Below are 13,894 nucleotides of genomic sequence, written 5' to 3'. Positions count from 1 at the left end.
CGCTCAATAAATACGATTGATGATGATGATGATGATTCGTATTTATTGAGCGCTTACTGGGGGCAGAACACTGTACGAAGCACTTAGGACAGGACAGTAGAACAATAAGCGGACATATTCCCTGTCCACAAGGAGCTGACAGGACAGAGGATGGTGGCTGGGGGAGCCGCCTCCGACCGGAAGCTGTACTAAACCCCGGTGGGCGGGGGATGGGGGGGGGTCTGCGGCTGTGTAAGCGACGGCCCCGCCCAAGGGGAGCTTTTCCTCACAACGGGAAAAAATGGCGCGAACCACCCTCTCCCTACTCCCCTTCCTGGCTCGCCCCGCCCCCCCGCCGTCTGCCCAATCAGCGCGCGGGGCTTCGGCCTCTCAGACGGCATCCCTCCCTCTGATTGGCTGTCCGCCCTGGCCACGCACGCGGCACATTGGGCCCCCCCCCCTCAGACGGCATCCCTCCCTCTGATTGGCTGTCCTCCCGGGCTGCGCGCGCGGACCCCTTTTAGGGCGGCATCCCTCCCTCTGATTGGCTGTCCTCCCGGGCTGCGCGCGCGGACCCCCTTTAGGACGGCATCCCTCCCTCTGATTGGCTGTCCTCCCGGACTGCGCGCGCGGACCCCGCTTCGGGCGGCATCCCTCCCTCTGATTGGCTCTCCTCCCGGGCTGCGCGCGCGGACCCCCTTTAGGGCGGCATCCCTCCTTCTGATTGGCTGTCCTCCTGGGCTGCGCTTGCGGACCCCCTTTAGGACGGCATCCTTCCCTCTGATAGGCTGTCCTCCCGGACTGCGCGCGCGGACCCCGCTTCGGACGGCATCCCTTCCTCTGATTGGTTGTCCGCCCTGGCCGCGCACGCGGCACATCGGGCCCTCCTCTGACGGCATCCCTCCCTCTGATTGGCTGTACTCCAGGGCTGCGCACGCGGGACCTCGGCCCCCTCGGATGGCATCCCTCCCTCTGATTGGCTGCCCGCCTTGGCCGCACACAAAGGAGCTAGGCCCCCCCTCCCCCTCAGACGGCATCCCTCCTTCTGATTGGCTGTCCGCCAGGGCTGCGCGCGCAGACCCCGTTTCGGACGGCATCCCTCCTTCTGATTGGCTGTCCGCCTGGGTTGTGCGCACGGACCCCCCTTCAGGACGGCATCCCTCCCTCTGATTGGCTGTCCACCCGGGCTGCGCTCGCGGACCCCGCTTAGGACGGCATCCCTCCCTCTAATTGGCTGTCTGCCCGGGCTGCGCGCGCGGACCCCCTTCAGGACGGCATCCCTCCCTCTGATTGGCTGTGCGCACGGACCCCCTTTAGGACGGCATCCCTCCCTCTGATTGGCTGTCCGCCCGGGCTGCACGCGCCGACCCCCTTCAGGACGGCATCCCTCCTTCTAATTGGCTGTCTGCCCGGGCTGCGCTCGCGGACCCCCTTCAAGACGGCATCCCTCCCTCTGATTGGCTGTGCGCACGGACCCCCTTTAGGATGGCATCCCTCCCTCTGGCTGTCCGCCCGGGCTGCGCTCGCGGACCCCAGTTAGGACGGCATCCCTCCCTCTGATTGGCTGTGCCCCCGGGCTGTGCGCGTGGACCCCGCTTCGGACGGCATCCCTCTCTCTGATTGGCTGTCCGCCCGGGCTGCGCACGCGGACCCCCTTCAGGACGGCATCCCTCCCTCTGATTGGCTGTCCGCCCGGGCTGCGCGCGCCGACCCCCTTCAGGACGGCATCCCTCCTTCTAATTGGCTGTCTGCCCGGGCTGCGCGCGCGGACCCCCTTCAGGACGGCATCCCTCCCTCTGATTGGCTGTCCGTCCGGGCTGCGCGCGCGGACCCCCTTCAGGACGGCATCCCTCCCTCTGATTAGCTGTCCGTCCGGTCTGCGCGCGCGAACCCCGCTTCGGACGGCATCCCTCTCTCTGATTGGCTGTCCGCCCAGGCTGCGCGCGCGGACCCCCTTCAGGACGGCATCCCTCCCTCTGATTGGCTGTGCGCACGGACCCTCTTTAGGACGGCATCCCTCCCTCTGATTGGCTGTCAGCCCGGGCTGCGCGCGCGCGGCCCCCCCGCTTCGGACGGCATTCCTCCCTCTGATTGGCTGCCCGCCCTGTCGGTTGCCCATGGAAACGAAAGGTGCGAACTGACGGGCAACGACGGGCGCCATGATGGCGGCTGAGGCACATCCAGGCCCAGGGCCAACTCGGTCCCCTTTGGGCGGCCCCAGTGCGCCCCAGCGATGGCTGCGGTTTCCTCGGCCGCCGCCCATTCTGTTGCTGGCCCTGCTGGTGCTGGGGGCCGCCGGGCACAAGCTGAACGTGCCCCATGTCCTGCTGCCCTTCAGCCAGGAGCCGGGCAGGGTGCCCTTCGTCCTGGAGGCCGAAAGGGGATGTTATATCTGGTGGGTCCGGGGTCGCCGTCGACCCCAGCCACCAGCAGCGTGGCTCAGTGGAAAGAGCCCGGGCTTTGGAGTCAGAGGTCGCGGGTTCAAATCCCGGTTCCGCCACTCATCAGCTGGGTGACGTTGGGCAAGTCACTTCTCTGGGCCTCAGTTCCCTCATCTGGAAAATGGGGATGAAGACTGGGAGCCCCTTGTGGGACAACCTGATTACCTTGTACCTACCCCAGCGCTTAGAACAGTGCTTTGCACATAGTAAGCGCTTAACAAATACCAACATTATTATTATTATTATTATTTCGCCCCGACCCCCTTGGCCTCCCAACGGCCTGGCCCCATTTCCAATGGGCCTCATAGTCTCTGCCCCTTCAACGACCCCCAAAATGCCCCTTCCGCCCCCCATTCGCCCCATGAGGGTCTGGAGTCTCGCCCCTTCCGCCTACCCTCTCCGTGACATCCCCTCTTAGCCTATAATAATAATAATAATAATAATAATAATAATAATGGTGATGATGGTATTCGTCAAGCGCTTACTATATGCCAAGCGCTGGAGTAGATCCCGGGTCATCAGGTTGCCCCACGTGGAGCCCACAGCCTGAGAAGCAGCGTGGCTCAGTGGAAAGAGCCCGGGCTTTGGAGTCAGAGGTCACGGGTTCAAATCCCGGCTCCGCCAACTGTCAGCTGGGGAGCTTTGGGCAAGTCACTTCACTTCTCTGGCCTTCAGTGACCTCATCTGTAAAATGGGGATTAAGTCTGTGAGCCCCCCCAAGGGACAACCTGATCACCTTGTAACCTCCCCAGTGCTTAGAACAGTGCTTTGCACATAGGAAGCACTTAATAAATGCCATGTAATCGGGTTGTCCCCCGTGGGGCTCACAGTCTTACTCCCCCTTTTACAGATGAGGTAACTGAGGCCCAGAGAAGCGAAGTGACTTGCCCAAAGTCACCCAGTTGACTAGTGGCGGAGTTGGGACTAGAACCCATGATGATGAGAATGGTATTAGTTAAGCGCTTCCTATGTGCCAAGCACTGTTCGAAGCACTGGGGGAGATACGAGGTAATCAGGTCGTCCCCCGTGGGGCTCACAGTCTTCATCCCCCTTTTACAGATGAGGTAACTGAGGCATAGAGAAGTGAAGTGACTTGCCCAAAGTCACCCAGCTGACTAGTGGCGGAGTTGGGATTAGAACCCACGATGATGATGATTGTATTTGTTAAGCGCTTCCTATGTGCCAAGCACTGTTCTAAGCCCTGGGGGAGATACAAGGTAATCGGGTTTGTCCCCCGTGGGGCTCACAGTCTTAATCCCCCTTTTACAGATGAGGTAACTGAGGCCCAGAGAAGTGAAGTGACTTGCCCAAAGTCACCCAGCTGACTAGTGGTGGAGTTGGGACTAGAACCCATGATGATGAGGATGGTATTAGTTAAGCGCTTCCTATGTGCCAAGCACTGTTCGAAGCACTGGGGGAGATACGAGGTTAGCAGGTCGTCCCCTGTGGGGCTCACAGTCTTAATCCCCCTTTTACAGATGAGGTAACTGAGGCACAGAGAAGCGAAGCGACTTGCCCAAAGTCACCCAGCTGACTAGTGGCGGAGTTGGGATTAGAGCCCATGATGATGATGGTATTATTTAAGCGCTTCCTATGTGCCAAGCACTGTTCGAAGCACTGGGGGAGATATGAGGTAATCAGGTTGTCCCCCTTGGGGCTCACAGTCTTAATCCCCCTTTTACAGATGAGGTAACTGAGGCCCAGAGAAGCGAAGCGACTTGCCCAAAGTCACCCAGCTGACTAGTGGCGGAGTTGGGATTAGAGCCCATGATGATGATGGTATTATTTAAGCGCTCCCTATGTGCCAAGCACTGTTCGAAGCACTGGGGGAGATATGAGGTAATCAGGTTGTCCCCCTTGGGGCTCACAGTCTTAATCCCCCCTTTTACAGATGAGGTAACTGAGGCCCAGAGAAGCGAAGCGACTTGCCCAAAGTCACCCAGCTGACTAGTGGCGGAGTTGGGATTAGAACCCATGATGATGATGGTATTATTTAAGCGCTTCCTATGTGCCAAGCACTGTTCGAAGCCCTGGGGGAGATACAAGGTAATCGGGTTTGTCCCCCGTGGGGCTCACAGTCTTAATCCCCCTTTTACAGAGGAGGTCACTGAGGCCCGGAGAAGTGAAGTGACTTGCCCAAAGTCACCCAGCTGACTAGTGGTGGAGCCGGGATTAGAACCCATGATGATGATGATGATTGTATTTGTTAAGCGCTTCCTATGTGCCAAGCACTGTTCTAAGCCCTGGGGGAGATACAAGGTAATCGGGTTTGTCCCCCGTGGGGCTCACAGTCTCAATCCCCCTTTTACAGATGAGGTAACTGAGGCCCAGAGAAGCGAAGCGACTCGCCCAAAGTCGCCCCGCCGACAGGTGGCGGAGCCGGGATTAGAACCCACGACCCCTGGCTTCCAAACCCGGGCTCTTTCCACTAAGCCACGCTGCCTCTAGCCCATCCCGGCCTCCCCCAGTGAGGGAAAAGGGGTTTTCCAGGGGTGGGAGTGGACACGGAGGCCGCCCCTCGCCAGGGCGTGGATTTCCTCTGGGCCCTGAGGTTTCCGTGTGTTTTGGTGGGAGCCTCCATCCTGCGCTGGCCTGCCGCCCACCCCGGCCTCGGCGGGAGGAGTCACCTACGTTCATTCAGCTGTATTTATTGAGCACTTATTGCGTACTGAGAGCTCGGAAGGGGACAGTAGTGGGGCCTTCCCACCTCTGGGCCCCTCTCACCGCCGAACCCCGTCTTTTCCCTCCTCTACCCGCCCCCATCTCCGCCGCCGGCCGCTCGGCCCCGTCCGCCCCTCACCCCCGGGCCATGCGTCCCTCCAGGCGTTCCACCCACCACGACGTGGTCACCGTCCAGCCCCTGTACCCCAACGGGACCGCCTGCTCCCCGCGGGCCACGCTCTTCGCCGAGTCCACCCGGCCCACGCGCCTCAGCAGCAGCATCCTCGCCCGCGACGTCGGTAGGGCCGGAGGCCGGGAGGGGAAAGGCGTCCGGGCCGGGTCTGGAATGGGAAGAATAATAAGGACGATGGTATTTCTTAAGCGCTTACTATGAGCCGAGCACTGTTCTAAGCGCTGGGGAGGTTACGAGGTGCTCACCTCCTCCAGGAGGCCTTCCCAGACTCGTCCCCCTCCCCATCCCCCTCATCTTCCCTTCCCCACAGCACCTCTATATATAGACTTCTAGACTGTGAGCCCACTGTTGGGTAGGGACTGTCTCTATATGTTGCCAATTTGTACTTCCCAAGCGCTTAGTACAGTGCTCTGCACATAGTAAGCGCTCAATAAATGCGATTGATGATGATGATGATGATGATATGTTTGTACATATCATCATCATCATCATCAGTCGTGTTTATTGAGCGCTTACTGCGTGCAGAGCACTGTACTATTTATTTAATTTTGTTAGTATGTTTGGTTTTGTTCTCCGTCTCCCCCTTTTAGAGTGTGAGCCCACTGTTGGGTAGGGACCGTCTCTATGTGTTGCCAGCTTGTCCTTCCCAAGCGCTTAGTACAGTGCTCTGCACACAGGAAGCGCTCAATAAATACGATTGATCGGTCGATCGCTGGGGAGGTTACAAGGTGATCAAGTTGTCCCACACCGGGGGGGGCTCACAGTCTTAATCTCCATTTTACAGATGAGGGAACTGAGGCACAGAGAAGTCAAGTGACCTGCCCAGAGTCACACAGCCGACAATGGGCGGAGTCGGGATTTGAACCCATGACCTCTGACTCCAAAGCCCAGGCTCTTTCCACTGCTGTGGGACCTGGGCCATCACAATAATAATAATAATTCTGGTATTTAAGTGCTTACTCTGTGCCAGGCACTGTATTAAGCGCTGGCTTGGATACTCATTCATTCAGTCGTATTTATTGAGCGCTTACTGTGTGCAGAGCACTGCACTAAGCGCTTGGGAAGTACAAGTCGGCAGCATATAGAGACGGTCCCTACTCAACAACGGGAATATGAGCAAATCAGGTTAGACACAGTCCCTGTCAATCAATCAATCAATCGTATTTATTGAGCGCTTACTGTGTGCAGAGCACTGTACTAAGCGCTTGGGAAGTCCAAGTCGGCAACATATAGAGACGGTCCCTACTCAACAACGGGAATATGAGCAAATCAGATTAGACACAGTTCCCGTCAATCAATCAATCAATCGTATTTATTGAGCGCTTACTGTGTGCAGAGCACTGGACTAAGCGCTTGGGAAGTCCAAGTTGGCAACATATAGAGACAGTCCCTACCCAACAGTGGGCTCACAGTCTAAAAGGGGGAGACAAAACCAAACATACTAACAAAATAAAAAATAGAATAGATAGGTACAAGTAAAATAAATAAATAGAGTAATAAATACGTACAAACATCATCATCAATTGTATTTATTGAGCGCTTACTGTGTGCAGAGCACTGGACTACGCGCTTGGGAAGTACAAATTGGCAACATATAGAGACAGTCCCTACCCAACAGTGGGCTCACAGCCTAAAAGGGGGAGACAAAACCAAACATACTAACAAAATAAAAAATAGAATAGATATGGACAAGTAAAATAAATAAATAAATAGAGTAATAAATACGTACAGACATCATCATCAATCGTATTTATTGAGCGCTTACTGTGTGCAGAGCACTGGACTAAGCGCTTGGGAAGTCCAAATTGGTAACATATAGAGACGGTCCCTACCCAACAGTGGGCTCACAGTCTAAAAGGGGGAGACAAAACCAAACATACTAACAAAATAAAAATAGAATAGATATGGACAAGTAAAATAAATAAATAAATAGAGTAATAAATACGTACAAACATATATACATATATAGAGCAAATCAATCAATGAAAGTTGTCACCATTAGCAAAACCCCAAGTGCCCCCAGAAAGAGAGGCAAGGGTGTGGTGTGGCCATTTCTTCCAAATGTCCAGAAAAAGTCCCGATACCTTTGGGGGAGAGGAGGTCCAGTAATTATAATGATAATAATAATAATTGTGGCATTTGTTAAGCATCATCATCAACCGTATTTATTGAGCGCTTACTGTGTGCAGAGCACTGGACTAAGCGCTTGGGAAGTCCAAGTTGGCAACATCTAGAGACGGTCCCTACCCCACAGTGGGCTCACAGTCTAAAAGGGGGAGACAGAGAACAAAACCAAACATACTAACAAAATAAAATAAATAGAATAGATATGTACAAGTAAAATAAATAAAGAAATAGAGTAATAAATATGTACAGACATATATACATCTATACAGGTGCAGTGAGGAAGGGAAGGAGGTAAGATGGGGGGGATGGAGAGGGGGACGAGGGGGAGAGGAAGGAAGGGGCTCAGTCTGGTTGCTTCGTTTGTGTCAGGCACTGTACCATGTGCTGGGGTCGATGCAAGAGAAGCAGTGTGGCTCAGTGGAAAGAGCACGGCTTGGGAGTCAGAGGTCATGGGTTCTAATCCCGGCTCCGCCACGTCTGTTGCGTGACCTCGGGCAAGTCACTTAACTTCTCTGAGCCTCAGTTACCTCATTTGTCAAATGGGGTCAAAAAAAAAAAGGAGCAGCGTGGCTCAGTGGAAAGAGCCCGGGCTTCGGAGGCAGAGGTCATGGGTTCAAATCCAGGCTCCGCCACTTGTCAGCTGGGTGACTTTGGGCAAGTCACTTCACTTCTCTGGGCCTCAGTTCCCCTCATCTGTAAAATGGGGATTAAGACTGTGAGCCCCCGTGGGACAACCTGATCACTTTGTATCCCCCCCAGTGCTTAGAACAGTGCTTGGCACATAGTAAGCGCTTAACAAATGCCATTATTATTATTATTATTATTACTTTGAAACCCCCCAGCACTTCAAACAGTGCTTTGCACATAGTAAGTACTTAATCAGTCGTATTCATTGAGCGCTTACTGCGTGCAGAGCACTGTACTAAGCATCAACATCAATCATATTTATTGAGCGCTTACTATGTGCAGAGCACTGTACTAAGCGCTTGGGAAGTACAAATTGGCAACATATAGAGACAGTCCCTACCCAACAGTGGGCTCACAGTCTAAGCGCTTAATGCCATCATTATTATTATTATTATTATTATTATTATAATCAGGTCAGACACAGTCCCTGCCCCACATAGGGCCCAACACCCCACATCCCCGTTTTACCGATGAGGTCACCGAGGCCCAAAGAAGTGATTTGTCCAAGGTCACACAGCAGACAAGTGGCAGAATTGGGATTCGAACCCACAACCTCTTCCTTTCCACTAGACCACGTTGCGACTAGAAGCTTCCAAGGTGGCCTTGACAACAGAGAGGAAGGAGAGGGGGGAAGAAGGGAGGAAGGAAGGGAGGGGGCTCGTGGGTCAGTGCCGTTCTTAGGGACATCACTCGACATCAAGCGCTTAGTCCAGTGCTCTGCACATAGTGAGCGCTCAATAGATACGATTGATGATGATGATGATTTCCACACTCGATCCTCCCCGGATCCGGGGAGCCGCCCTGATCCGGCGGGCCCGGCCGCGGTGGGCCCCGTCGACCACACCGCCCGGCCCCCTCCGTCCCCGGCCGGGACCCTCGCCGTCCGGGGACCCCCCTCTCCCGGGGCCCGGGCCGCTCACCGGGGGTCCGGCCCCCCTCCCAGTGACGGACCACGAGCTGCGCTGCGACGTCAAGGTGGACGTGATCGCCGGCATCGAGATCGTGTCCCGCACCCGGGAGCTCTACGTGGACGACGCGCCGCTGGAGCTGGCCGTGCGAGCGCTGGATGCCGAAGGTCCGTTTGCTGTCCCCTCCCGACCGCTTAGTACAGTGCTCTGCACACAGTAGGTGCTGAGTAAATACGATTGAATGCAGTGAATGAACGGCTAAAGGCCGGTGGGGCCTCAGGTGGATGGGCCACGGAAGATCTCATCATCATCATCATCATCATCAATCGTATTTATTGAGCGCTTGCTGTGTGCAGAGCACTGGACTAAGCGCTTGGGAAGTCCAAGTTGGCAACATCTAGAGACAGTCCCTACCCAACAGTACCCAACAGTGGGCTCACAGTCTAAAAGGGGGAGACAGAGAACAAAACCAAACATACTAACAAAATAAAATCAATAGAATAGATATGTATAAGTAAAATAAATGAATAAATAGAGTAATAAATATGTACAAACATATATACATATATACCGGTGCTGCACACAGTAGGTGCTGAATAAATACGATTGAATGCAGTGAATGAACGGATAAAGGCCAGTGCCCCGGTGGGGCCCCAGGTGGATGGGCCACGGAAGATCTCATCATCATCATCATCATCATCATCATCATCATCATCAATCGTATTTATTGAGCGCTTGCTGTGTGCAGAGCACTGGACTAAGCGCTTGGGAAGTCCAAGTTGGCATCATATAGAGACAGCCCCTACCCAACAGTGGGCTCACAGTCTAAAAGGGGGAGACAGAGAACAAAACCAAACATACTAACAAAAGAAAATAAATAGAATAGATAGGGACAAGTAAAATAAATAAATAAAAAGAGTAATAAATATGTACAAACATATATACATATATACCGGTGCTGCACACAGTAAGTGCTGAATAAATACGATTGATTGCAGTGAATGAACAGATAAAGGCCAGTGCCCCGGTGGGGCCTCAGGTGGATGGGCCACGGAAGATCTCATCATCATCATCATCATCGTCAATCGTATTTATTGAGCGCTTGCTGTGTGCAGAGCACTGTACTAAGCGCTTGGGAAGTCCAAGTTGGCAACATCTAGAGACGGTCCCTACCCAACAGCAGGCTCACAGTCTAAAAGGGGGAGACAGAGAACAAAACCAAACAGACTAACAAAATAAAATCAATAGAATAGATAGGGACAAGTAAAATAAATAAATAAAAAGAGTAATAAATATGTACAAACATATATACATATATACAGGTGCTGCACACAGTAAGTGCTGAATAAATACGATTGAATGCAGTGAATGAACGGATGAAGGCCAGTGCCCCGGTGGGGCCTCAGGTGGGTGGGCCACGGAAGATCTCATCATCATCATCATCATCAATCGTATTTACTGAGCGCTTGCTGTGTGCAGAGCACTGTGCTAAGCGCTTGGGAAGTCCAAGTTGGCAACATCTAGAGACGGGCCCTACCCAACAGTGGGCTCACAGTCTAAAAGGGGGAGACAGAGAACAAAACCAAGCATACTAACAAAATAAAATAAATAGAATAGGTAGGGACAAGTAAAATAAATAAATAAAAAGAGTAATAAATATGTACAAACATATATACATATATACCGGTGCTGCACACAGTAAGTGCTGAATAAATACCATTGAATGCAGTGAATGAACGGCTAAAGGCCAGTGCCCCGGTGGGGCCTCAGGTGGATGGGCCACGGAAGATCTCATCATCATCATCATGATGATCAATCGTATTTATTGAGCGCTTACTGTGTGCAGAGCACTGGACTAAGCGCTTGGGAAGTCCAAGTTTGCAACATCTAGAGACGGTCCCTACCCAACAGTGGGCTCACAGTCTAAAAGGGGGAGACAGAGAACAAAACCAAACATACTAACAAAATAAAATCAACAGAATAGATAGGGACAAGTAAAATAAATAAATAAAAAGAGTAATAAATATGTACAAACATATTTACATAGGTTATTTGTATTATTTATTGTATTTATTTATATTTAGGCTCAGTCTAAAAGAAAAAAAATTTAATAATTGGCATTTATTAAGCGCTTACTATGTGCAAAGCACCGTTCTAAGCGCTGGGGAGGATACAGGGTGATCAGGTTGTCCCACGTGGGGCTAACAGTCTTAATCCCCATTTTACAGATGAGGTAACTGAGGCCCAGAGAAGTTAAGTGACTTGCCCAAGATCACAAAGCAGACATGTGGCGGAGATGGCATTTGTTAAGTGCTTATTATGTGCTTAGACTGTGAGCCCACTGTTGGGTAGGGACTGTCTCTATATGTTGCCAACTTGTACTTCCCAAGCGCTTAGTACAGTGCTCTGCACACAGTAAGCGCTCAATAAATTCGATTGATGATGATGATGATGATGCCAAGCACTGTTCTAAACACAAGGGCTGATACGGGGTTATCAGGTTGGTCGCAGTCCCCGTCCGACGTGGAGCTCACAGTCTTAATCCCCATTTTACAGTTGAGGGAACTGAGGCACACAGAAGGGAAATGACTTCCCCAGGGTCACACAGGAGACAGGTGGCAGAGGCGGGATTAGAACTCAGGTCCTTCCGACTCCCAAGCCCAGGCTCCATCCGCTAGGCCACGTGGCTTCTCATGGCGGCAAGGGGGCCTTGCCAATCAATCAATCAATCAATCAATCGTATTTCTTGAGCGCTTACTGTGTGCAGAGCACTGTACCAAGCGCTTGGGAAGTACAAGTTGGCAACACATAAAGACGGTCCCCGGGCAGGCGGCGCGAACTGGGGTCCCCAGGGGTCAGGCCGGGCCGAGGCCAGGGGCCGCAGGCTCAGCGCGCCCGGCCTCCTTCCCCAGGAAACACGTTCAGCAGCCTGGCAGGGATGGCATTCGACTGGAGCCTGGCACGGGACGACGAGTCGGAAAGCGTGGAACTGTCCAGTAGGATCCGGTACCCGGGGACCCCAGGATCCCGGGAGGAGAGCATCCCTGGGGAGTCGTTGGGGGGGGGAGTGAGACCCCCATTGGGGCCCCCTCCCATGCGCCATGGTGACCTCCCCTATGGCCGCAGGGTCCTGAGGTACTCGGAGGCGGAGTACTCGCCCCCGGACTACATCGCCCAGATGGAGACGGCCGAGAAGCAGGGCGACAGGATCCTGGTGTCCGGAATCAGCACCGGGGCCGCCGTGCTCAAGGTCCGCGTCCACGAACCCTTCTACAAGGTACGTCCACGCGGCCGGCCTCCCGCCCCCGGCCCGGGGCCGAGCCCCGGCTGAGCGGGCCCGTGGTCCCCACCAGAACCTGGCCGCGGCGTCGATCCGCCTGCTGGTGCTGGAGAACGTCTTCCTCATCCCGGCCCACGACGTCTTCCTCTTGGTGGGCGCCTCCATCCACTACCGCGTGGCCAGAGTCGTCCAGGGCAAGATGACGGGTAGGCGGGGCCCACCCCCAGCGCTCCCCCACCCCTCTTCACCTGCCCTCCGCTCCCTCGGGCCTGGCCGGCCCCGGCCCCGCTCCCCGAGGGCGTCCTCCACCCTGCCCGCAGCAAGCGTCCGCCGCAAAACCCCGCACGCCGTAGTCAACCGCGCGGTGCTCTGCGCGTGGCGGGAGCTCAGTCAGCAGCCGTGACCGAGAGCCCGTTTTGACCGTGGAGCTCGGGTACCCGGGTACCCGAGGGTGCCCGGGCTGGGGGTCGACAGCCGCCCTTCCCAGCGTGGCCCAGTGGAAAGAGCCCGGGCTTTGGGGTCAGAGGTCACGGGTTCAAATCCCAGCTCCGCCAGTTGTCAGCTGGGTGACTTTGGGCGAGTCACTTCACTTCTCTGGCCCTCAGTTCCCTCATCTATAAAACGGGGATGAAGACTGTGAGCCCTCCGTGGGACAACCTGGTCACCTTGTAACCTCCCCAGCGCTTAGAACAGTGCTTTGCACGTAGTAAGCGCTTAATAAATACCATCATCATCATTATTATTATTATTAGTCCCACCGGGCTCCACCAAACCAGGTCCGGGCAGGGGAGATCCGGAAGGCCTGGCGGGTTTGGAAGCCCCCGGGCCCAAGGTAGTGCCCGACCCGCGGCTCAATCTCAGCCCCCGCCATTCATTCATTCATTCAGTCGTATTTATTGAGCGCTTACTGTGTGCAGAGCACTGTACTAAGCGCTTGGGAAGTCCGTCGGCAACATATAGAGACGGTCCCTATTCAACAATGGGAATATGAGTAAATCAGGTTAGACACAGTCCCTGTCAATCAATCAATCAGTCGTATTTATTGAGCGCTTACTGTGTGCAGAGCACTGGACTAAGCGCTTGGGAAGTACAAGTTGGCAACATATAGAGACGGTCCCTACTCAGCAACGGGAATATGAGCAAATCAGATTAGACACAGTTCCCGTCAATCAATCAATCAATCGTATTTATTGAGCGCTCACTGTGTGCACAGCACTGGACTAAGCGCTTGGGAAGTCCAAGTTGGCAACATATAGAGACGGTCCCTACTCAACAACGGGAATATGAGCAAATCAGGTTAGACACAGTCCCTGTCAATCAATCAATCAATCAATCAATCGTATTTATTGAGCGCTTACTGTGTGCACAGCACTGTACTAAGCGCTTGGGAAGTCCAAGTTGGCAACATATAGAGACGGTCCCTACCCAACAGTGGGCTCACAGTCTAGAAGGGCGAGACGGAGAACAAAACAAAACATTAACAAAATAAAATAAATAGAGCAGATATGTACAAGTAAATAAATAGAGTGATAAATACGTACAAACATATATACAGGTGCTGTGGAGAAGGGAAGGAGGTGTCCCACCCGGGGCTCACAATCTCAATCCCCATTTGACA

The 13,894-nt window shown here is 53.8% G+C and overlaps 1 protein-coding gene across 1 annotated transcript in view; it reads left to right on the top strand.

Moving 5' to 3' along the window:
- The first annotated feature begins 2,141 nt into the window (after window positions 1–2,141).
- NUP210L (nucleoporin 210 like) overlaps window positions 2,142–13,894 on the top strand; it is a 63,294-nt gene continuing 51,541 nt past the window's right edge. Inside the window, exons 1-6 of the mRNA XM_038768484.1 lie at window positions 2,142–2,374; window positions 5,244–5,380; window positions 9,032–9,163; window positions 11,909–12,002; window positions 12,123–12,273; window positions 12,350–12,482. Coding sequence (XP_038624412.1) covers window positions 2,142–2,374; window positions 5,244–5,380; window positions 9,032–9,163; window positions 11,909–12,002; window positions 12,123–12,273; window positions 12,350–12,482 — 880 coding nt within the window. The remainder of the gene's footprint in view (window positions 2,375–5,243; window positions 5,381–9,031; window positions 9,164–11,908; window positions 12,003–12,122; window positions 12,274–12,349; window positions 12,483–13,894) is intronic.

The sequence above is a fragment of the Tachyglossus aculeatus genome, chromosome Y4 (assembly GCF_015852505.1).
Source record: "Tachyglossus aculeatus isolate mTacAcu1 chromosome Y4, mTacAcu1.pri, whole genome shotgun sequence".
Lineage (NCBI taxonomy): Eukaryota > Metazoa > Chordata > Mammalia > Monotremata > Tachyglossidae > Tachyglossus > Tachyglossus aculeatus.
This window is presented reverse-complemented; position numbering and strand designations above follow the sequence as displayed.